Raw genomic sequence first — 22750 nt, forward strand, 5'->3', positions numbered from 1 at the left:
GGACAGAAAAATTATTCTTAGCTGGTGACAGCTATGTTGATCACTGAATGTAATACTTTCCCCTCTTTCACCCTCCCCTCTGGCTCCATAATAGTATTTTAAGCAAGCAAGCAACCTTTAAAAAAATGAACAAACAGTCTTGGCATAGCTATTGCGTTGACATTTGCAAAAGACAAACCTATGGAATAATAAATCAAGGCTGACACTTAGAGGTTTTTGAATCAGATCATGATTGAGTAGAATTATCTACCCCATCCTGGAGATTTTTTTTTTTAAAAAAAATCCATCCTAAATTGGCCTTTGGAATTTATCTGAGTCAAAGCAAAATCCCAATCAAATGTATTTATTTACTCCAACACATTATAGAATGTTCATATCTACCAATGGGTGACAAAAATTATAGAGCAAGTTTGTTTGTTTGCTTGTTTATGAAGAGAAGTCCCTGCACTGCTCACATAACCGTTCTGAAATGTAGTTTCCTCTAGATCTCTTGGGTTGTAATGGCTATCAGTCCAGCACTGCAAAATATTTTTTTTTAATTCCATTTATATCCCGCCCTTCTCCGAAGACTCAGGGCGGCTTACAAGCTTAGCAGTAGCCTTCATTCTATGTATATGCCTGCTTATTAGGGCTTTCACACACACCCCAAGCGGCATTATTACAAAGTCAGCTTAATTGCCCCCAACAATCTGGGTCCTCATTTTACCTACCTCGGAAGGATGGAAGGCTGAGTCAACCTTGAGCCTGGTGGGACTCGAACCTGCACTAATTGCAGGCAGCTGGTGTTACTTAAGGAGGCATTAGCCCACTGCTCCACCAAGGAAAACATGGGATCAGCAAACCAGCATTAGTTCCAGGAGAAGGAGGAAGAGGAAGACAAAGTGAAGGAGATCTTGTTGCAGAAAGGCAAAAAAAATGGCATACTATTTCTGTTCTATTTTTTCTTAGTCAGTATTGGTTCAGCTACAGCATTAGAGATTCATTTGTTTCCAAATGGGAGCACTCAATTATACTATGTATTTGAGAAAGTTGTTTCGATGGTGGCTACCTTCAGTGGTCATTTTTTTTATTTTTATCATAACTTTCCTTGAGTCAATTTCATCCAAACTTCTAAAAATATAGTTTTCCTTTCCTTTTTCCTTTCCAGACACCATTGCAGACTTATCAAAACATACTCACCTGAAATCCCTTATTCTGTCCATGTCATTTAAACCTAAACTACCTCTACCATATTTATGCAATGGCTGGAATAATAGTTAGGTCTTTTGAAGTTTTGAAGTCTCAGTTATGCCCTTCTCACATCCAAATCTGCTAAAATGATTATTTTATTTAAGGCCTGGTTATAGTTATCTACCTTTAGAAATTAGGGAAAGAAGGTATCCACAGATAACAAGTGCCCCATTCAGGTACCTTTGTTTTTCTCCAGATGCCCGTGCTTTCAGCCATGTTACCACAGTCAATACTCCTTGCTCTTCAAGATAATATTAGGCTGAAAGTAAACTCTAAAGAGAGATCCTGTCTAAATAAGTTGAATGAAGGCAACCATACATTTATGGTAAGATATAGCTTAGATGCTGTAAAAATGAGATGTCACACAAAAGTAATTTGTTTCTTTCTCAACATGTTTTTCACCACTCATTTCACAAGGTTATCGTATAGACCGAGCTACAAAAATAAATTTCACACTAGATATTTGCTGTGAAAGATCACCCCATCCTCTGAGACATGGACTATAGCAAGCATGTGTGACTATCTCTGGAGGAGCCAGCAAGTCAACAAGCTTGTAGCTTAATGATTGATGCAGAAAGAAAATGGACCTCCTGCACAGGCAACAGATGGCAGACTTAGAGTCAGCTCCCCGACTCTGAAAAGTGGTTTGAGTAAGTGTGCAAGTTAAGTAGAAGATTGTCATTAGCAAGCGGAGTACCTTTTTTTACTAATTCTCTAATACAGTGTTTGTCCACACAAAAGCTGTCAAGGTTGGGAAACACTGCTCTAAAAAGAGCTGTGTGTGATGAAACAGGCATCTGCAGGAAGAATGAGGAAGAGTTTTAGTAACACAGAGCTTTCCCAGAGAGAGGTCCAAATGAAGAGACTGCACAGTCCCCAACTAAATGGGGAAGGGAGGAAGCAGTACTGGATAGCCACATTCTAAAATTTCTTAGGATATATCTAATAGGTGGGAAAGTTATAGCTTTAGCTTGGCAAGATTGGCAAATAAAGGATTGGACTTGATTGGATTTCACTGTTGTCTTTGGATTTGGATCTGACAGTATAATACATAAGAGGTACAGATAGTCCTTGATTTATGACCATTCATTTAATGACAGTGTCAAGATCTCCATCTTTTGCCTGACACCTTGCTGGATTCCTGCCATCAAAGGGGAAGGGAGGGGGGAGGCATTTGGGGCAATCCACACCTGTGTATCTAATGGTGGGAAATGACAATGGAAGAAGACCAGATCACCAAACCAGCTTGTACCAGGATCTTCAAGGCTGTTTGCCCTGAGAATGGAATGTTACCAGTTTCACACCTCAGAGTTTCTCAAAACATCACACCGGCATCATATTGTCTGGCTGGGAGACTGGTCATTGGGGGGAGGGATTGGGAATTGGAAAGAATAGCTTTGTATTTTGCGTGGGAACACCAGATTCCTCCTGACTTTATTGCAACCAGTTTCTTTTTAGTAAAAGTTCCTTTGCTTCAACTAAATGGAGTCACGAATCATACTTTCCTGAGAGAGCAAACTGGGGCAGGTCTGGCAGACAATTTGAAGTTATGCTGGTACTGAAAGAAGTGACTTGTGACCCATCCTTAAAGTGGTAACCTTCATACCAAATTGATCCTCTGGTCACGTGATCATGATTTGAGACCTTCTGAGCTGACTTCCAACATGTAAAGTCAATAGGGGAACCTGGGATTCACTTGACTGCTTGATTCACTTAATAATTGCAGTGATTTGCTTAATGGCCACAGTAAAATGCTTGTAAAATTTGGTCTGGTCACATGATAATTTGTTTAATAACCATACCACCTATCACTGAAATTGCAGTCCCAACTGTGGATGAAATTCGAGGATTACCTGCAGGGCTTTTTTTCTCATAGAACGCTCAGAACGGAGTTCCGGCACCTTTTTTGGATGGAACCTTGTAGGATAGGCAAGGCAGGTTGTATGACATCTGTGAGTTCCGGAACCTTTTTCTTTTACAAAAAAAGCACTGATTACCTGTAATAGGAAATTATGAATTCCTTCCCAACTTATTTACCAATGGCATCAAGAAGTTAGAAAGCTAGGATAATGATGTGGTATATGGAAGTTATCTGGTGAAGAATTAGATTTGCTACTCATGATAAAATGTACCAGGCAGGCAGATACTCCTGCACTTTGAGAGAGAGCTCTGGAAGACACAGCCTTGCTACAAAATTGTTGTGGAATTTATTAAATCCAGTTGTGATGGTAATGACCTCATTGTCCCAAGCTGATATAAGTGAAAGTGAATTAACTCTGTGATGAGTTGCTGCAAGTATTTAGATAGCTTTTATCTCTTTTTTTCTCGTGACACACTATGCTGAAGACAACCAATCAAGTCAACTGGATAACATTGGGACGCAGTCCCTGTTTAACATTAATATAAAACTTCCATTTCAGAATGAAATAAACCCACTTTATTTACAAGACTACAGATTGGGGGATTAGTTAGTGACCTGTCAATGAAAAAAGCAAGAAATAAAGAAGGATGAAAAGAAACTGGCTCTTTATTTACCCACTGTTAGAAAGAATATGCTATAATGGAGAAATAAGGTCCAGAATATTTAGAATAATGGTTTAGAACAGACATGTCAAACTTGCAACATCACATTATATCATGCAACATATCGGGACTGTTTTGCCATTGCCGGCAATGGGGTGGGCACGGGTTCCATGTGATGCATCCGGCCTGTGGGCCGGCAGTTTAACACCCCTGTTTTAGAATATTCATTCTAAACAATAAATTAGCAGGACTTTATGAATGAGGCTGTTTTATGGAAGCTATTTGATTCATTTTTCTAGTTTATTTTTAACTTTTTTGAATTTGCTTTTCCATAGCATTCATTTATTAATAATAATTCATCATAATGTAGAGAACCAGTTGGGTGTAATGGTTAGGGTGTTAACCTAGAAACCAGGAAATTGTGAGTTCTAGTCCTGCCTTAGGTATGAGAACCAGCTGGGTGACTTTGGCCCAGTTATTTTCTCTCAGCTTAACCCAGGCATGTCAAGCTGCCGGCCCGCGGGCCAGATGCGTCATGCCGAAATCACGTCCACCCCATGCCGGCAATGGTGAAAAAAATTGCAATACATTGTGTGACATCACGTGATGTCACAGGTTTGACATGCCTGGCTTAACCCATCTCATAAAGTTGTTGTTGTGGGGACAATAAGGGAAGGAAGAACTATTAGGTATGTTTGCTTCCTTGAGTTACTTATAAAGTAATGAAGGTGAGATAAGAATCACATTTAGTAATTAATAAAAATATTAATAACATGTTGAAAGGAATTATAATCATGTTTATACAGTAAAATATCCCCTTGAGTTCAGTTTGATCTGCCTCACAAAACTTAAATGATCCTGATCTTAAACATCAGGAACTGTCATCCTGAATAAAATAAGGTCAAGAATTTTAAGGCTGAGGTTATACGACATAGAATATGTTGAGGTCTAATAAAATCCTGTCCGGAAGTTCAGATCCACAATAAAATCTGCAGTGAGGGAAACAGTGAAAGCCAACAAACGCAACACAATCACTTCTTCTCCTTTGATCTAAGCAAAGCATAACACTACAGGAAGCTCTGCCAGGGCCTGTAATGGCCACTTTGGATTCTAACCAGAAGACCAACAATGTCAGTCAATTTGAGAATTGCCAGACAAATCCCTGCCTGAGCAGGCGCAGGCAGAGGAGGCTGTGCTGCTCACAAACCAGGGGACACACCTGCCATTGCCAGACTGAGTTGAAGAGTCCCAGCTGCCACCCCTTCCTGGTTCAAGGGCTTGCCATGTGCAGAGTAGAGTAGACCAAAGACTTCCAAACGAATATCATTGGGGCTGCTTCTATTAAAGAAGAGCCTCTCCTTTGGCAACAACTGGTCACTTTATCCAGACTTGTGTGCCTTGGTTCCCACTTTGAAACCTTATGACTTTGATTCTGCCTGCTGATGACCCTCTTCTACAAAGTTTGGACTCTTGGAGTTCTCTTGACCCCTCTTTTGCCTGCTGTTTAGGAGTTGGAAGTCTCTCAAAGCAAACTTGCTGGACTTTGGGGGACTTGATTTTGTGTGGGCTTCCTTGCATTTGCACTCACATTCCCTTTGCTGCTTGTTTATTTGCTTCATAAGCTTCTCAGTAAAGGTTGCAACCACCTCTGTGCACATATGTAATCTGAGACAGAACTGAGCCAGCCCATGAAGAATTTAGTACATTAAGTAGTAAAGGTAAAGGTAAAGGTTCCCCCGCACATGCGTGCTAGTCATTTCCAACTCTAGGGGCCAGTGCTCATCTCCGTTTCAAAGCCAAAGAGCCAGTGCTTGTCCGAGCACATCTCCGTGGTCATGTGGCCGGCATGACTAGATGTCAAAGGAGCATGGAACACTGTTACCTTCCCACTGTAGTGGGCATTTTTACGTGCTTTCGAACTTCTAGGTTGGCAGAAGCTGGGATGAGTAACAGGCGCTCACTCTGCTACACGGCACTCGGGATTCGACCTGCCAAACTGCCGACCTTCTGATTGACAAGCTCAGCGTCCTAACCCACTGAGCCACTGTGTCCCTTACATTAAGTAGTACAACACATTAAATAGTAACATTGGCCTATTTAAATTTTGACTTGGCTTAGAGACCAAAGGTGCCCAAACTGTTCCCTTATGCACATCATTATGCCATCAACATTTATTTTCTTTCAGCAGAGGAAATCCTGTTCAAAATCTTATAAGATTTTGGTATTTCCATGAAAAGTATTGCTAAAATGTTGGAGAAGAAATGGGGAGATTCGGGTTCACTAAATTATTTTAAGTCAGTCCCTCCCTCTCATTCAATTGATTTCACAGAGTTTTTGCTGTGGGAAAACTCAGAAAAAGAGTGCTATCAATGTGGCCTTGAGCTTCTGGAGGAAAGATGAGAAATAAATTCAACATCAACCTTAAGAAGCTAGAAGTTAAGTTAAGAAGCTAGAAGTGACAATAACAAAATTGTGCAAGATTGGATCAGTTCACAGGACTTTTACCATCTAAATATATATATTTCAGCTTCCACAACAGCGATCCCCTTCTGTGTCCTCATGGACCACCAGTGAACCTCAGATCACAGATTGGGAACTGCTGGTATAATCTTGGTTGATATGGCTACTTTAAACCTACCATTCAATTCCATTTGAAGATATGGTTTATAATCCTGCTCTTCACTCTGAACACCATCTAGTCCTGCTAAAAATTTCCCATAGTTCCTATCTGGAACCTGATATGAAAGTTCAAAGGGGAGTATTTATTGTGATATATAAGATCATGTTTTACATGGAGAAGGGGTTTTTTTTGTCCTTTACAAACAAACATTAATAGAACCGATCATTCAGTACAGCTAAGAGGTGAGAAATCTAGATTGAAAAAGAACTTTTTCATGCCTTACATAATTTAAATATGGAATTTACCCTTACAAGATTTAGGTATGATACCAGTTTGGTAATTTATGCAAATGAATTAGGAAAATTCGTAGTAGTTAAGTCAGGATGGATATGTATTATTGCAAGTATCAGAGCAGCATAACTCTTAATATTGTTGGGGTAGAATTGTGAACATGCCCTAACAATGAACTTCCCAGAGCTATTTGGTTAGCTCTTATGGAAACCAAAGGCTGGAGCTGCCCTTTGTTTGATCCAACATAGGTAGCTCCTACACTGTTCCTTGGATTTGTTTAGGACCCGCTTGAGGTTAGGAGCAATTAAAGATATAGCTGACCATATAGTGCACCACACATTGATGGAGCCCAACTCTACTTGCTTCCGACAGCATTTCTTGGTGCTCAATGGCAACCATATTTTTCTCTTCATCAGTCGTATTTCCCAAAATTATTGAAGTAAGTTAATTCTCCAGACTGTCAAACTGGAAACCTCTAATCAAAATGAGTTGGGGTAATTACCTTCTGTCCTAATGGTGAATGGAGAATCTCCCAGTCTTTTGGCTGAAAACTGACCTCCCAGGGATGTCATTAAGAAGCAGAGAGTGAAAAATCCAATGCCTGCCACAAATATCCTAAATGGAGAAAAAGAAAGAAGACACAATCAGAAATATTATAGCTGAACAATAGATGGAAATATTTCTACATGATCCATAAATGATTATAGTGAATATTATTTCAGATTACTTCTTCTCCGGAGAAAGCTAGTATTTGTCTACATGATACCAGGAGGTAGACATGTTCTCCTGCACAAGAACCTTACTGAAGCATTTCTGCACAGTTCTTATGAATCTCAAAAATATCATTTAATTACTCCAAACTAAAATAATAGAGTAGCCTCTCACCTTAACAGAGCCCCATTTAACAGACTGAAAATGCAATAAACACTTCCCTTGGATATCCTCCTCTCCCCCCCCCCAATCTGTTTCATTTGAACAAATTAAGGGGCCCTTAAATATAATGTTAACCTAACATAAACATATATCATTTGGTATTGAGTAATAATGTCATGAATTGACTTAAGTGACAAACTGACATGAATAGTGTTATTTGGGTTCTTTGTGTAATGGTGTATATCATCACCAATGATACACTTTTTTTAGATTTGAGGCCTTTCCTCACTTGCACTTAACCATACAGGAGCACAAACAACTGTGGCAACCTCTTTTTCTGACATTTCCTGAAGTGGTTATCTTCATCCCATCTGCAGCCATGAGTGAGACAGATTTCAAACGTCTACAATATAGCCATACAGGCAGTGGTGGGATTCAAATATGTGAACAACTGGTTCTCTGTGTGGATGCCACTTCCAGAAGTCCATTCTGGGCCTGGGCAACAAAAAATTAGCTACTGGTTCTGCCGAAAAGGTGCAAACTGGCTGAATGCCACCATTGCATACAGGTATTAAAGCAGTACTGCCCCCTGCTTGAGCTGACAAAAGACAACAGCACCTACCTGTAAGTTATGTAACATCTATTACACATCTATTATTCCAGGAGATTGATAGTGGCTCGTTCTGTTTTTGTCGCCCTAGAGAACTGCAAAAAGCATTGCCATGCTGGGTTTCTCAGATTTGCACAACTGTGCTGCTAGCCTGATCAGTTGGCAATAAGGCATATCCCTATACTTTATGGTCCTTATTGGTTTAATGCAAGGCTGAAATGGTGGACTAACAAGAGCTCAACCCATCCTCTCTTGTCTCCTGCATGGAGCAGGGAGATTCTTTGTGGCATGTAAACAAAAGGAAGGGGTCAGAATTCCTTCATAAAAGTGTTTCTTATGATTTAGTTCCCTTTATAATACCAGTCACATGTATGTTTTTATCCGGTTATGACAGAATGGGGTGCAGGAGAAGGAACACAAGAAATAAGCTAGAGATGATAGATGAAGTCCTACAGTCAGACCAATCCCATTTTTACTGCAGCTCTCTGATTTTTCCTGCCATCTGGTGATGTCCTATTCCCATGGTGGCGAATCTATGGCACGCGTGCCACAGGTGGTACGCAGAGCCCTCTCTGTGGGCACGCATGCCATCACCCCAGTCCTAGGCCTTCAGCTGGGTTTTATAAAACCTTTTCGCTTTAGGCCTCCACTGCCGTATGCAAAAAAAAAAGGTTCAATCAATCAATTTCAACTTCTTGCGGGGGGAAAAAGATCTCGCAAAGTTGGAATTGATTGATTGAACTTTTTAGTCCCACCCAGTCTGCCGTTACCACCGCAGCCATGCCCACCCAATTGGCCATGCCCACCCAATGGTCCATGCCAACCCAATGGTCCATGCCCGCCCGGCACCCGACGATACATAAGTGGGTTTTGGGTTGCAGTTTGGGCACTCAGTCTCTAAAAGGTTCGCCCTCGCTGTCTATTCTGTAGCCTGTAAAAAATGGAGAATAGTAAAATTGACAAGCAGATTGCCAGTTTCCCTCTTCTTTTCCAGGAGTTGAGTAGTGTTCAAAGAAACACACAGGTTTCTCTCTCTCTCTCTCTCTCTCTCTCTCTCTCTCTCTTTTTCTCCTTTCCTCTTTCCTTTCCTTCTGAATCCAGCAGAAATAAGAGAAATTTTTGTTGCAACAGCATCTGCAGCAATTCTAGACACAGCAGTGATTTTCCTCTTTGTTTTCAACAAGCCAGGAAAAATGAAGAAATCACAAGTCATCTCTTCCAACTTCTTCTTCTGAGGGTTGGGGGAAATGAACGATGGCAGCCACGTGAAAGTGCCCTTGGGCTCAGCGAAAGCTGGACAAATGGAAGGCACTCAACTGACCCAGAGGAGAAAACCTGAACCCTGTATCAATTTTCTCACATAAGTGGCCATTTCAATTTAGGTCAGTTCGTAACATTTTCATTCAGTTAAGAAAATAAAATTACTGCAGCAAAGAGCTTCCTTTACTACACAGCAGATTTAGTTCATTGCTGTTTTTTCCTTCCACAAACAAGAGCCGATCTGAGTCCAGGTTCCAAATTAAAACTGGTTACTTTTCCATTTCTCTTCTATCTAGTGATAGTCCCCATAAGTGCTAAATGAGATAGATTTCCATTTCCTTAATTACCAGAAGCTGACTGAGCAATATGAGCATTGAAATCCCTCTCCATATGAGCAGAAGCACGGAGATCTGTGCCATTCCAATACTTATATCTTATCCCATTTCAGAATAAAGTACTGGCAATTTTAAATGGAGCATTTGATTTGCTATATCTAAACCTCTTAATGTAAGGGGTTTTTTCCCCCCCAAAGACCTAAGAATGAAGAAAATATGGGAAAAAAACCCTATTCAAAGCAGAGCATGGTTTATTAAAACACTCAGTTATGCCAACCTGAGGGAGATCCAGGCTGGAGTTGTTGCATATGCTAATTTCTTAACATTGTTAGAAAGTCATGAAGTTGACTTTTTAAACTTTGTAGCTGAAGTGATATAAGGTTAGAAGACCCTGCTTGAAAGTTATTCAAGCAGGTGAGTTTTTAGCAAAATTAATGAGGGTGAAATGTTTTGAAACAGATGTCATAGAACTAAAATATTAGTGAAGCACTGGTGTAGTTTTCTAATTTCTACACTCTCCTTATAGAGGAAGTTTCTTTGTCTGAAAAGACCAGACAACCTTCCTCTAGTGTCAAACTCTCAACGTCACATGATGTGTTGTGACATGTTACGACTTTTTTGCCATTGATGGCAATGGGGTGGGCACGGTTTTGCTAGGATTCATCCGGCCCGCAGGCCAGCAGTTTGACACCCCTGCTCTAGTACAATGTGTGTCAGCCTTGGCAACACTAAGATGTATGGTCTTCAGCAACCAGACTCCCCAAGCTATCATGCTTATAATCCAATGGTTGCAGCTACATAGATACTAGGGCAAAGCTAAGCAAACCCTATCATGATTTAACAGATTGTGTGAGACAAACAGCGTACTTCTGGATTACTGGATTAAGAGCCCTGGTGGTGCAGTGGTTAGAATGCAGTATTGCAGGCTGAGTCTGCTCATTGCTGGCAGTTCAATCCTGAAGGGCTCAAGGTTGACTCAGCCTTCCAAGGTCAGCATAATGAGGACTCAGATTGTTGGGGGCAATATGCTGATTCTGTAAACCACTTAGAGAGTGCTGTAAAGCACTATGAAGCAGTATATAAGTCTAAGTGCTACTGCTATATTAGCAGTAGGAGAACCTGCTGTGTGGATAAATCTTTAAGAATAATGAACTGAATTTTTCACCAATTAGAATATTGCATTTCACAATGAGAGGATCTATGAGCATTTGATTTCTGTACTTGGTTTACTGACTGTGGTGAGACGCAGACTTCTTGCAAAACTATGAATGTAGCAATAGCCATATGGGAAAGAGTCTTTCATTTTCTGGATTAGCCATTCTGTACATGCAGTCCTCGCTTAATGAGTATAATTAATGACTATAGTCATTAATCGCTTAATGACTATAGAATTTCTGTGGCTGTGCAATGCAATTGTAAAATATGATGTCATGTGACTGTGCTGCTTAGCATTGGGAATTCCAGCCCTTTTGGTTATTGCTGTAAGTGAATCACCATGTATCGTTAAACAAGGACATTGTGTGCTTGCTATTTGCAACTTCCTGCTTACTTTCCCAATGACTTTACAATGGCCGATGACTTTAGCGTTGCTCCAATCGAACTAGTGTCATTTGGTGTGTGTGTGTGTGGTTAGAGGTTAAGGTTTTGGGCTCTGGTGTTTGACTGCCAGCTGGTGTTCGTGAATCCTGGTTTTTAATTGACATGATGTTTGTCCCACATAGAATTGGTTGCAGTCGTTAGAGTTGATTTTGTAGATTACATTGTTTTTTTTCATCCTCCTGTATCTTGTCTTTGGCACTGGATAATTTCTGGCAGAATGTGGCTGTGGGTTTCTGAGCCGTTGCTTATTCCTAGGGATTGGAGAATTTTGCCTGTCATTTCTGGCACCCCTTTTGGTAGGGTAGTTCTAATTTTCCTGTGGAGTGATCTATTACTGGAGCTGACACTTTCTCGAAGGAACTCATGTTAGGTGTCAGAGACCCCCTGCATAATAATTTTTATATCTACAGCTTACAATATGTGAGTGTGATCAATAAATTGTGCCATGTAAAAATTCCCACCCATGTGAACATTAGCATGGCATAGCACATGAAGTTCAAAAAACATTGTATTGAGGGGGGGGTTTCGGTCACGATATTTTGTGGAACCCCCAGCAACTTCTCACAGAGTCTGAGGGTACCCTGGAGCTCCAGATGAGAAAGGCAGATTTGGACAGTTTCTGCTTTTCTTTCCCTAAAGTTTCTTCAAATTCTTCCCATTGATAAGAAACTTATTATTATGTAAAAGCATGTTTATGCATTTGAATTCTCATAATTATAATTTAGCAAGAAGTGATTGTTAAACACTGCATTTAATTACTACTTAAGACCATTAGAGGAGTGAGGAGGAGAAAAAGAAAACCTTCATGATTAAGTGAAAGGGGTGGTGGTGGAAATAACAGTTGCCTAGTCTAGATAGAATCTCATTATAGAATGAAAAAAGTCAAAACTGCATGAGCATTTTAGTAGAATGAAGCTGCAGTGCCACGGATATTCTCCATTAGGGGAACTAGAGTAAGTTAACATGATGATCAGACAATTAAGAAGCCAAAACAACCACATACTCATGGTTGAACTTCTCTCCTGCTACATTTTCTTAATTCCTAACATTACTCCAAGGAAGTTTTAAAAAGCATCACAAATGGAAGAGTTTGCTCATCTGAGCAATGTTAAGAGACAGGCTGACTTTGGATAATTCCACTGACAGCCACAACAAGGGGGGAATATATTCTTTTGAAATTCTCCCTTCAGGTGGGGAAATATAGAAAGCCAATGTGGACAGTCCCTTAAATGTCAATCCAGATGAAACAATCAGTTCTCTTTCAATCAGGAAGAAAAGAGTGCATATAATAATAAGAAGGAAGGAAAGGGAAATAAAGTGCCAATACAATATTATCATAATGTGCCTTAGTTTTCCCACATGTAGGCTCTTTCAAACAAGATCACAGGAGGACTATTAAGCTTTAAGGTATGTCTATTTTAATGAAGAGAAGGACTAGCGGGGTGACATGATAGCAGTCTTCCAAAATCTATGGGGCTACCACAAAGAGGAGGGACTCAAGCTATTCTCCAAAGTGCCCAAAGGCAGGACAAGAAGCAATGGATGGAAACTAGTCAAGGAGAGAAGCAACCTAGAACTAAGGAGAAACTTCCTGACAGTTAGAACAATTAACCAGTGGAACAACCTGCCTCTAGAAGCTGTGAATGCTCCAACACTGGAAGTTTTTAAGAAGAGACCGGACAGCCATTTGTCTGAAATGGTATAGAGTTTCCTGCCTGAGCAGGGGGTTGGAATAGATGACCTTCAAGGTCCCTTCCAACTCTATTGTTGTTGTTGTTGTTGTTGTTGTTGTTGTTGTTGTTGTTGTTATTTAGTCAAAGGGAAGGGGTGAGGAAAGTAGATGCTTCCTTATGCAACAATTTTAAGAGAGGTAAGAAGGAAAAGAGTTTCTGCCATAGCAGGCTAAAGGCCAGCATTAGGTAATAATAAAACTGGGGCTACTGCCAACATCTTTCAATTTGGTCAAATGTGAAAATTGACTGTTGCTGCCTACAACAAATACCCCCCCGTGTTTTCCTATAACTCTTTCCAACAACCTTAGCAATTGTGTAGGCTACACACTCATAATGCACAAGTAAGGGAAGGGTGTGTTACACCAATCAGAATAATTGAAGTACATTTAATCTAATGAGCCATCCGACTTTGTTTCTGATATGTTTTGATTATACAAAAGAGAATAAATAAATGGAACACTGGCAGGCTGGGAAGAAAGATGTCAATCTGTTCCTTGAGCGTGTGTTTATTTATTTATTAGGTAGGTATCATTCTTCTTCTTTTTTTTGTTCAAGATCTATTGCTTAAACTCAGATTAGCAACTCTGTGAGGTGGGTTTTGTTGAAAGGGCCAATATCACACAGGGAACTTCCATGATTAAGAGTGGACTTACATATCAACATATGAACACTGCCCAGCCCGTCTAATATCTTAAGTGCTGCAGTATTTTGGCTTTTTTAAATTTAAAAATAGACTATGCAGCCTACGTGGGGCCTGGACAAATTCCTACAAAACGGATTGGTGACCACCTCTGTGTATGTGTCTGGAAGTATATCCAACTGGGTTTCTAAAAAACAAAGATGTCATAAAAAAGGGGGTGTATTACTCCATCACAGCAGCAATTTTGTGAATTGGCAAGTCCTCCATATGCTAGCCATTTTGTGAGAGTGCCTATAACCTATCCCCAGTTCCAAATGGGCCCACCAATGCAAAACAATTGCCCAATCCTAATGTAGCACATTGGCACTTTTATTAGTTTATCTGCACACCACACAGTGCATTAGTAGTGAAAACAGCAAGAGACGTTTTTTAAAACAAACACACCTAGCACAGAGACAATTTCTATAGTTGGTTTACTGCATCTATCTGTACCTGAAGCTCTCAGATAGTTTACAAAAGGATTTGAAGACTACAATCAAGCCCAAAGAGCGGGGGGAAGAGAAGAGATGGAGATCTGCATCTTGTAGTGTTGTAGGCTTTCATGGCTAGTATCTGTTGGGCAGTATTGAGCTTCTGATTTTTCCTGACAAGTGGAAAAATATTGTTATGAGAAGGCATCTCTAGGTCTGGCCAGACATCTGGTGTAATGTCCTTGAGTCTCACAGTCTGGCTTCTTAATCTTTGAAGTCTGCATTCAAAATCTCTTCCCTCCCCCCAAGTTCATTGGCAAGCTGAGAAGCAATATTTGTCACACCAGCAAAACCCTGCTTCAAAATTTGACATGAATCACTGCAGCTGTTAAGTTAATAATCCAGTTGTTAAGTGAGTCTGGCTTCTCCATTGACTTTGCTTGTGAGAAGGAACACAACAACAGTCATAAAGATGAACCAGTTGCCAAGCATCTGAATCTTGATCACATGACTACAGGGATGATGCAAAGGCTGTAACTGTAAAAAATGCTATTAAATCACATTTTTCAGTGCTGTGACTTTGAACAGTCACTAAATGAACTGTTGTAAGTCCAGGACTACCTGTACTACATAAGTGTTTGTTATGGCTGTTGTTTAATGAATCTGCTTTCATGGGCTTTCTAATAAGAGTGTTGGATTCTTAGTATATGTATCAGAAGGAGAGAGACAGAATGATCTTATTCAGAATGTATTTCAACTTTCATACAGGTATTCCTACATTAATGCATTTGCCTTCATGCATATATATATAAATTTCAAGGTGCCAGAAAACCAAGTGATGCAAAAATTGACTCACAGCATCAACTTTTTCAAGGGCCTAAAATTGGCCAACTAAATGAGTCAAGTCCTGACTTCCTTCCGCTTGCTATCTTTCAGCTCGACCTACTAAGTCAGTGCTATTAAGCTGGGTGTCATTCAGCAGGAGAAAAAGTGACAGCTCCCACTGATGGCTGCAGATCCTTCATGACACAACCAGCACAGCTGGTGACCTGCTACCTGCTATCAAGCACATTGATTTGTGCTTCTTAGATTGTAAGCCACCCTGAGTCTTCGGAGAAGGGCGGGATATAAATGGGATTTAAAAAAAAAGAGAGAGAAGCCTCCTTCAACCCCATTCCTAGCCTTGCTCCGTGTTAGGTCTCATTTCAGGCGGCTTTACTTTGCAGCTGTAGCAAAATCAGGGCTGGCATTTTCTGTTAGGATGATTGGGGAGGAAGGTGAATCCTTGAGGTGAATCCAGGAAAATTTATTTGACAAGGAAGCAGAACCAATTACAGCTCCCTGACAAACAACCTTGGATGAAACAACCTTAGCCCTCTCTGCATTAACATTGTTCATGCTTAAGGAGACATCATGTTGGAATTGTTCTGCACAGCACAAATCTGGCTTTGCCCCCAAATGTACACACAAAAGAAGCTGCTGCTTGTGGCTGTAGCCTGCCAATAAGCATCACACCTGTATTTTCAAACACCTCTCGGACTCTACATTTTGGATGTATAAAAATCTCAAGTGTACACCTCTCTAAACAATATGTCTACCAGGTAACCTCACATTTCCATTGAAGTCAGCTTTGCATTATTGCCTTCTGTCAAGAGGACAGCCACCCTAAACATTTATCATAGTGTATATCAATTTTTCCCAGTCTGCTGCCTTCCAGTTACATTTGTCTTCAGCTCCCACATTGGGGAAATCCAGTAATAGTTCATTTCAAAGAAAGTTTACAAGACATCTTACATGGAAGTTCTTTCTCCCTGTGCTACAGACACAAGAACCCATTGTAATTTTTCTAGAAGAATTATTTGTATGTACAATATATGTGTATGGAGAGAGAAAGGGTTTGGTTTTTTTCCCCAGATCAGTGTACTGCCCTGGATCTATCTCCTTGATATATTTCTACACCATCTCATTGTAAATGCAATGTAATATAGTGATATTTAATGATATTTTAATTGTATTCTGGTATTATTACTGGTACATCCCCTCCAAGTAAGCATTTTGAAGATTTATATGCTGTTTTTTCCAACAAAAACTCCTAGAGCAGCAGACAATGAAATAAATAATAACAATGAATATGCAAAACCCTACAAGAATAATGCAGCAATTAAAATGATGGCAGAGATTCGGCAAAACAGATAAAATCATTATCAAATTCATCCAAGTTACCTACTGAAATAGCTGAACAAAAACCTGGAGCCGAAGTATTTACACCAGTGGCAGGCAAGTATCTTTGGGAAGAGCACTCCAGGGTGGCACAACCCAAAAGACTGGTACATTTTTTTCTTCCTTGAAGTAGCTTTATCTTTGGGGAAATGATCAAGTGGACAGCAAACATCCTAAAGACTCCAGTCTTCAACCTTTAATACATGAGCAGTCAATTATTACTTGGTTTTATGAAGTAGAAATCCTAAACAAGGATCATACCTGGTTTTAGCTCTTAAAAGCAAGACCTTGTTCAGGTTGTTTTCAAGACAACACGAATAAAAAAAATATGCTGAGAATCTTAGTTTTTATCACTGGTCTCCTGTTTCAGACACTTCATTCTGGATGTGTCTTTACAATCTATGGACTGATTCCCATGTTCTGCTTGGCCTGTCACCAGTGCAGACTTCTCACCACTCTCTGAGTGCAGGAAGGGATGATGTCATCCTTCTACCACTCCCAGCCCACAGCCAATGCATCCCACAACTCTATTTTCCTGCTTTCATTCAAAACTGCTGTTTTGTGACCTGAGACAATTTATGCCCTTCGGAGCAGAGGAGCTCCAGAACTTCGTTCCATTTTAATTGAAGCCCCAGTTCTGATCGGCTGCAGTGCCCAGCCTTGTCCCTCCTCTGCAGAATATGGGCTCCACGACTTTATCGAGCGGTTGGGGTTTTTCTCTTCTTTTAACAATATTGAGATTAGTACAACGATACCCTGTTACATTAATAACAATCATCCTCTATAGAAGCCCCTGCTCCATTCAACTATAAATATTCCAGTAGGCACTCTTTTGCTTTCTGTCCAGGCTGGGTGGAGCATGAACTCTTTGCTTTCTCAGTTTCTGCTTCCATTCCTATACAGCTTCTCTTCCCCCTTTTAAAAAAACATCTTTAAGTTACAATGTAAGAACATTTCTGCTATATGAAGCTGAACACACAGTTATCCCTTGCTATAAAGTTTCTGTGGATCAGCAGCAACCAATTCCCTATTGTTTTGTTTATGGTAGCATCAGAGCTAGGATAGTGCCATATATGGGAGGGGGGGAAAAACAGGTGGTTGTAGTGTCAAAGAAAGTAATAAGAGTGGGAGGTGAAGGCACCCCATTCTTTATACAAATATCTGGGGAAAGTAAAGTAAGAAAAAGGCAAGCACTGGGAGACTCATCCACACAGGATCCAGTCAACAAGGTTTGCCTTACCTTCATTGACTGGTAAGGAGATGAAGCAAAGAGACGACCAATCAGATCTTATATTGGCCACAGTCTGGTCTAAGCACCAGATGGGACCCACTGTCAGCTCGCTGCAATCCCAACTAGAATTTCTGAAGTTCTGAAAACATCCAGGAGCAGCCTGAGAGACAAGCTGCTAAAGGTGCAGTGCAGAATTGTCCTACAGCTATTTCTTACTCCTCAGGACTATTTGTCAGGAGATGGGAGACCTGGGCAGGCAATGGGCAGCTGGAACAATTGTTCACACACACACACACACACACACACACACACACACACACCACCCTCCTTTTTAAGATTACTGATGGTTTTCTCATCAGGTAAAGTATAGGAAACCTGTGACTTCACAGAAGTTGTTGAATTTCAGCTTTCAATGTGCTGCATAAAGGATTGCACAGATGGGGGTTGATGGGACTGTAGTCCACAAATTTCTGAAGAGCTCTACATTCCCATGTCTAGATTAAGCACTATGCCCTAGGCCAACCAGGCTCTTCTGATTTTTTTTTAGAATATTGCCAACCCAGCCATCATTCACAGACAAGCAGGTCTTCCACCTGTGAAATGAATTAAGCTACAGTTACCCACCCTGCTCCAATCCACGGCTTCTGTTGTAATACCATGGGATACATTGCATGCCTAGATCCCAGCTTCATTTGAGCCTCTTCTTTAATTGACCTTGTTGTTGCTGTTAGATTAGCTCATTCTGAAAGTTCACCAATGACCACTTAAAGTGGAGCAGCCCTCTGCTAGAGGAGACAAATAACAACAGCGCTATGGCATATTTGTGCCCAAACTCCTGAAAACTATAGCTTAAACATTACTTAAGTTAGCCCTGTTGGTTGGTTGTTAGTTGTAAATTTAGTGACTGAAGTGTATGCTCTCTTTTTTTTTTACCTCAGGCATGTGATATATTATGACTTTATTTTGTTTACACCGTATTTTGTTTCTGGTTTTAATTTTCCCGGAGTCACTATGGTGAGAGGCAAGCTATATAAATTAATAAATACATTTCCTTGGACAAAGAAAATGGAAAACACTAACTCAGTGCCTCAGATGATCATTGTTTGGGGTTCTCACTCCTGCTTGTTGCCATCTGTATAATGTCTCATCCTGTATTTGGTGCAATCAAAAAAAGTGCCATTTGAAAGCAGCCAGAAAATAAGCTCCAAACCCCCCCCCCTCAACTAATTTTAGGAAAAAGGAGAGGGAGAACAGCAGAGGAACGACCTGAGAAAAGCCTCCAAAGAAGCCAAGTGGCTGCTGATCTCTTGAAGCAGACTGATGTGCAGACCTGATCCAAATTACCTATCCTTATTACCCCGGTAAAAGAGGAGAAAATAAGAATCAGCAATCACTTAGAGAAAGAAAGAAAGAAAGAAAAGAGGAAAGGAGGTAGGTTTGTATCTGCAATAACTCCAGCTGTGAGTTTATAACAGTATATAACAGTGAAGTTTAATAACAACATCTTTCCCTCCCCTGGCTGAATCCTTCCCAAATTCCAAACAGGCTGCTGAAAGCTACGCTATGCCGCCTACCTCCTCTATCTGTCCACACTTCAGGTGAGTCTCCAGCAAATTACTTTCTGCCACCTGCATTCGTCTTATAGGGATTATCATATCAGAAAAAAGAGGGGTAACCACATGCAGTTTTGAAGCCACCACCCACACCCAGGAAGTGGTAGAGGAGAACTTTACCTAAAAGGCCTCAAGGTGACGAGACATCTTCTGACCATTATTTTTCCATCCGAATTCACTGTGATCATGATTCAAACTTTTCTTTTTTTAAAAAAAAAAAGCAAAAATCAAACCGAAAGGAAGGAAAGAAAGCAGAGGTTCAGGAAGTCCAATCCCAGTTCTTAGGAGGAGCTCATGGTCAGAGAAAGCTGAAGGTTGTCCAGCAAAAAGCTAGAAAAATCGACCCAAGAAGTTCCTACGCACAAAGGGTACAGGACCCGGATCCGTTTCCCTGCTAGGAGCGCTGGCTGCCTTCTTGACTGCTTGCCTCTTCCAAAGACCTAGGTCTGCATGCACAAGAGTGGAGGCTGGATGATGGGGTGTCTCCTCCAGGGTTCCAGTCACATTTTGGAAACAGGCTGTAACAAGAAACACAACATCTTCCCTTTGCTCCAAGTATTAAATCCACTGCCCAGGTGAGCAGCCCCCAGACCTAGACCCCTTTCTGTTCATGGGATCTCTCATCACAGACAGACTCTCTCTGCTTACACCTGAGCCAAAAATCCTCCAGCAAAGGCTTGCCTCTTTCCCTTCTCCAAGCTGCCTTCAGCACTTCCAGAAAGCTGCCATTCCCTAGGATTGCTGTCTATTTGAGTGGTGTCTCCCAGTCAGAGGTAAAGCTGTCGTGAAAAGGACTGGCTCCATCCCTGCCTGACAGACAGCTACCTTGTCTCATCCTGGCCATCCAAAACAGGCAGTTTTAGTCTTGCAAAGAGGCTGCACTGTCTCCATCTGTGAAGGATGCACTGCTCCAAACCTGGATGGGAAGACCTTTAAGCCAGAATTTGTGGGTTGGGTACCATCTAGTGGCAGCTGCAGGGAGATTTCTCTAACATTTTTGTTCTGCAAATAAAAGATCTTGTAAGTTCCAGGGACAGCATACCGGAAAAGTGCAATGTGATACCTCTTTCGTACAGCATGGAATGGGGCTGTGTACCACCTCCTGTCATTTGTAGGAGAGGCCTTGCCAATCAATAAGGCCAACTGCATTCATATCATCAGTACTGATCCCAACATATGCTTGAGAAAAGGACCAAGGTGTGGCCCATCAAGTCACTTACCAGCCCTAGTCGATTGGAGGATTGGGCAGAAAAAAAGATTTGGAAAGAAAATCTGGTTCAAAATGTTCTGGTTATATTTCTTGAGGATCACCATTTGAAAGAGCAAATAGTCTTTGCAGCTCTGTTTTAGTTCACTGTTTTCAAGGAAATTCAGGGAACAACTGGAAGTATCTCTCTGATCTGTGCTAGCAAAGTTCAAGCATCTTTAATATACAAATGGATTTGTTCAAAAACTGGGGGCAACTGAGTTTTGGAGACAAAGTTCCCATTTTATCCTATTTTTCCTGCTCCAAATCATGATACCTTAAAAGGTGCTAACAATGTTCTCAGGGTCTGTTCTTCTCCTTCTCCCTATTTGATTTTTCTCTTTGTCCGATGTATCCACTGCCTGAATCCTAACAGACTATTATCTTATGGACAACAATATATAAAAATAATAATCATCAGTGTTGCATTAACTATGAATGAATTAATGGATTATTTAAATGAGTACAGTGGATCAAAGTGGCAGGTGCTCTCCAGGCCCTGAAAGCCTTCCAGAAAAGCCAAGTCTTTGCTACCTTCCAGATGGCTATGAAAGGGGAAGCCATTTTTATTTGGGAGACAGGCTGTTACAAAGGAGAGGAGCCTACAAGGACATAACCCATCATTTGATCCTTCCTTGCCTCACCTAATGAAAGGTTTCGATCCTTAGTAAACACCTGCTGACTATTTAGATTAGCTACACGGGCTCTGTCTGGGAAAGGGAGCCTCTTAGATTCCTAGTAGTCCCATACTACAAACGGCTTTAAAGAGAGTAGTTAAAATATTTGGGCTTTAGTGATAATGGCCAACATATTTAACTGTACTTGCTAGACAACACTGGCAACTATTGCAATAGTCATTTTTGTAGCATGACTGGCTAGCCATTACATGGGTTACTGCAGCAGGATCCCCAGACTGTGAGCCTGGTCTTTCTGGTGAAAAACAGTCTTGGAATCAATATACTTCTGAATTCACAACTGCTCTGACAGGTTGAGCCTTCAGCCTGTTTCTCTCTCTCCAGACCTTGACAATCTCCAGGCCTGGATCAGAACCACATCTCAGATTGAGTCTGGGGTGGAGACGTGCAACTGGCTATCACCAGCATATGGGGGATGCCACATCTCAAAGCAGTGGATGGCCTCTCCCTGCAGTTTTCTGTAAATGTTAAACATGATACGGAAAAGAACCAAATCCTGGGGCATTCTAGAGCATAATCTATATAAAGGCCTGATCTCCCCTACACCTGCCATCACCAATGGATTCTGCTTACTCAACCACTATATCGTGTTTTTCCCTACTCCCAACCATCATAGGCAGCTAGCAGGATATTGTTATCGGTGGAATCAAAAGCTCCTGAGAGGTCTAAAATGGCAAATACAACTGCAATCCTTCTATCCAAGTCCCTCCTCCATAGATCACTCCTGAGAGTAGTTAATGCAGTTTCTAAATTATGCCCAGACCTGGGGGAATCCAGAATGCTATGGATCTAAACTCTCTGTAATACCAGCTTCACTACAGGTAGTCCTCATTTAATGACCAGTTGCTTTGCGGCTGTTAGAAGTTACAACAGACTATCAAAAAGGTACTTACGACCCATTTTTGAAGTTCCAATGGTCACACACACAGCCATGTGATCCCATTTTGGGTGCTTCATAAACCATTTTGCATTTATGACCGTTTGCAGAATCCGGCAGTCATGTAACTGCAGTTTTTGTCAGTTTTCATTGGGATCCAGGATTTACTTCCAATTTCTATCAACCCCCCCCCCCCTTGGATATAATGGATTTGTTTAATGATCACTGTGTACACTTCACAAATGCAGGGTTATTTAACCATCACAATGTTCACTTAACAACCACAGCAAAAAAGCTAAAATCAATTTTCCCCAAAATTAGGAGTTGTCAATAGAACCCATCGCCATGAGAAATTGAATTATTCTTATCCCTTTGACACAGGCCTCACTTGTGGGAAATGGGAAGAAAGTGTCTCTTGGGACATTGCCTTTCTTTGAAGAAGCATTGACTGGGTCCATTTCTCTGTCTCCTGGCTGGCTGCTTTTACCAACCAGGTACAGCAAAGCTCAGATTGTAGAGAACTCCATTTTCTCAAGTTCCACAAGTCCAAAAATCTCCTAGGTGATGTCAGAGAGCATCCCCTCAGTCACTTCAGAAGCTTCTGCCAAGCTGGCTCCCAATTCAAAGTGAACACAAGTGATTTTTATCCATGAAATGCTCAGTCAGATAATCACAATTTATACT

At 40.9% G+C, this 22750-nt stretch overlaps 1 protein-coding gene across 1 annotated transcript in view; it reads right to left on the reverse strand.

The window, feature by feature from the left end:
* MGAT5B (alpha-1,6-mannosylglycoprotein 6-beta-N-acetylglucosaminyltransferase B) overlaps window positions 1-19436 on the reverse strand; it is a gene marked incomplete at both ends in the record, with an annotated part of 237254 nt that extends 217818 nt beyond the window's left edge. Inside the window, 2 exons of the mRNA XM_083354984.1 lie at window positions 7167-7279; window positions 19369-19436. Of these exons, the coding sequence (XP_083211110.1) occupies window positions 7167-7279; window positions 19369-19436 (181 nt within the window). The remainder of the gene's footprint in view (window positions 1-7166; window positions 7280-19368) is intronic.
* Window positions 19437-22750: the final 3314 nt, after the last annotated feature.

The sequence above is a fragment of the Vipera ursinii genome (genome assembly GCF_947247035.1).
Source record: "Vipera ursinii genome assembly, chromosome: 2".
Taxonomy (NCBI): Eukaryota; Metazoa; Chordata; class Lepidosauria; order Squamata; family Viperidae; genus Vipera; species Vipera ursinii.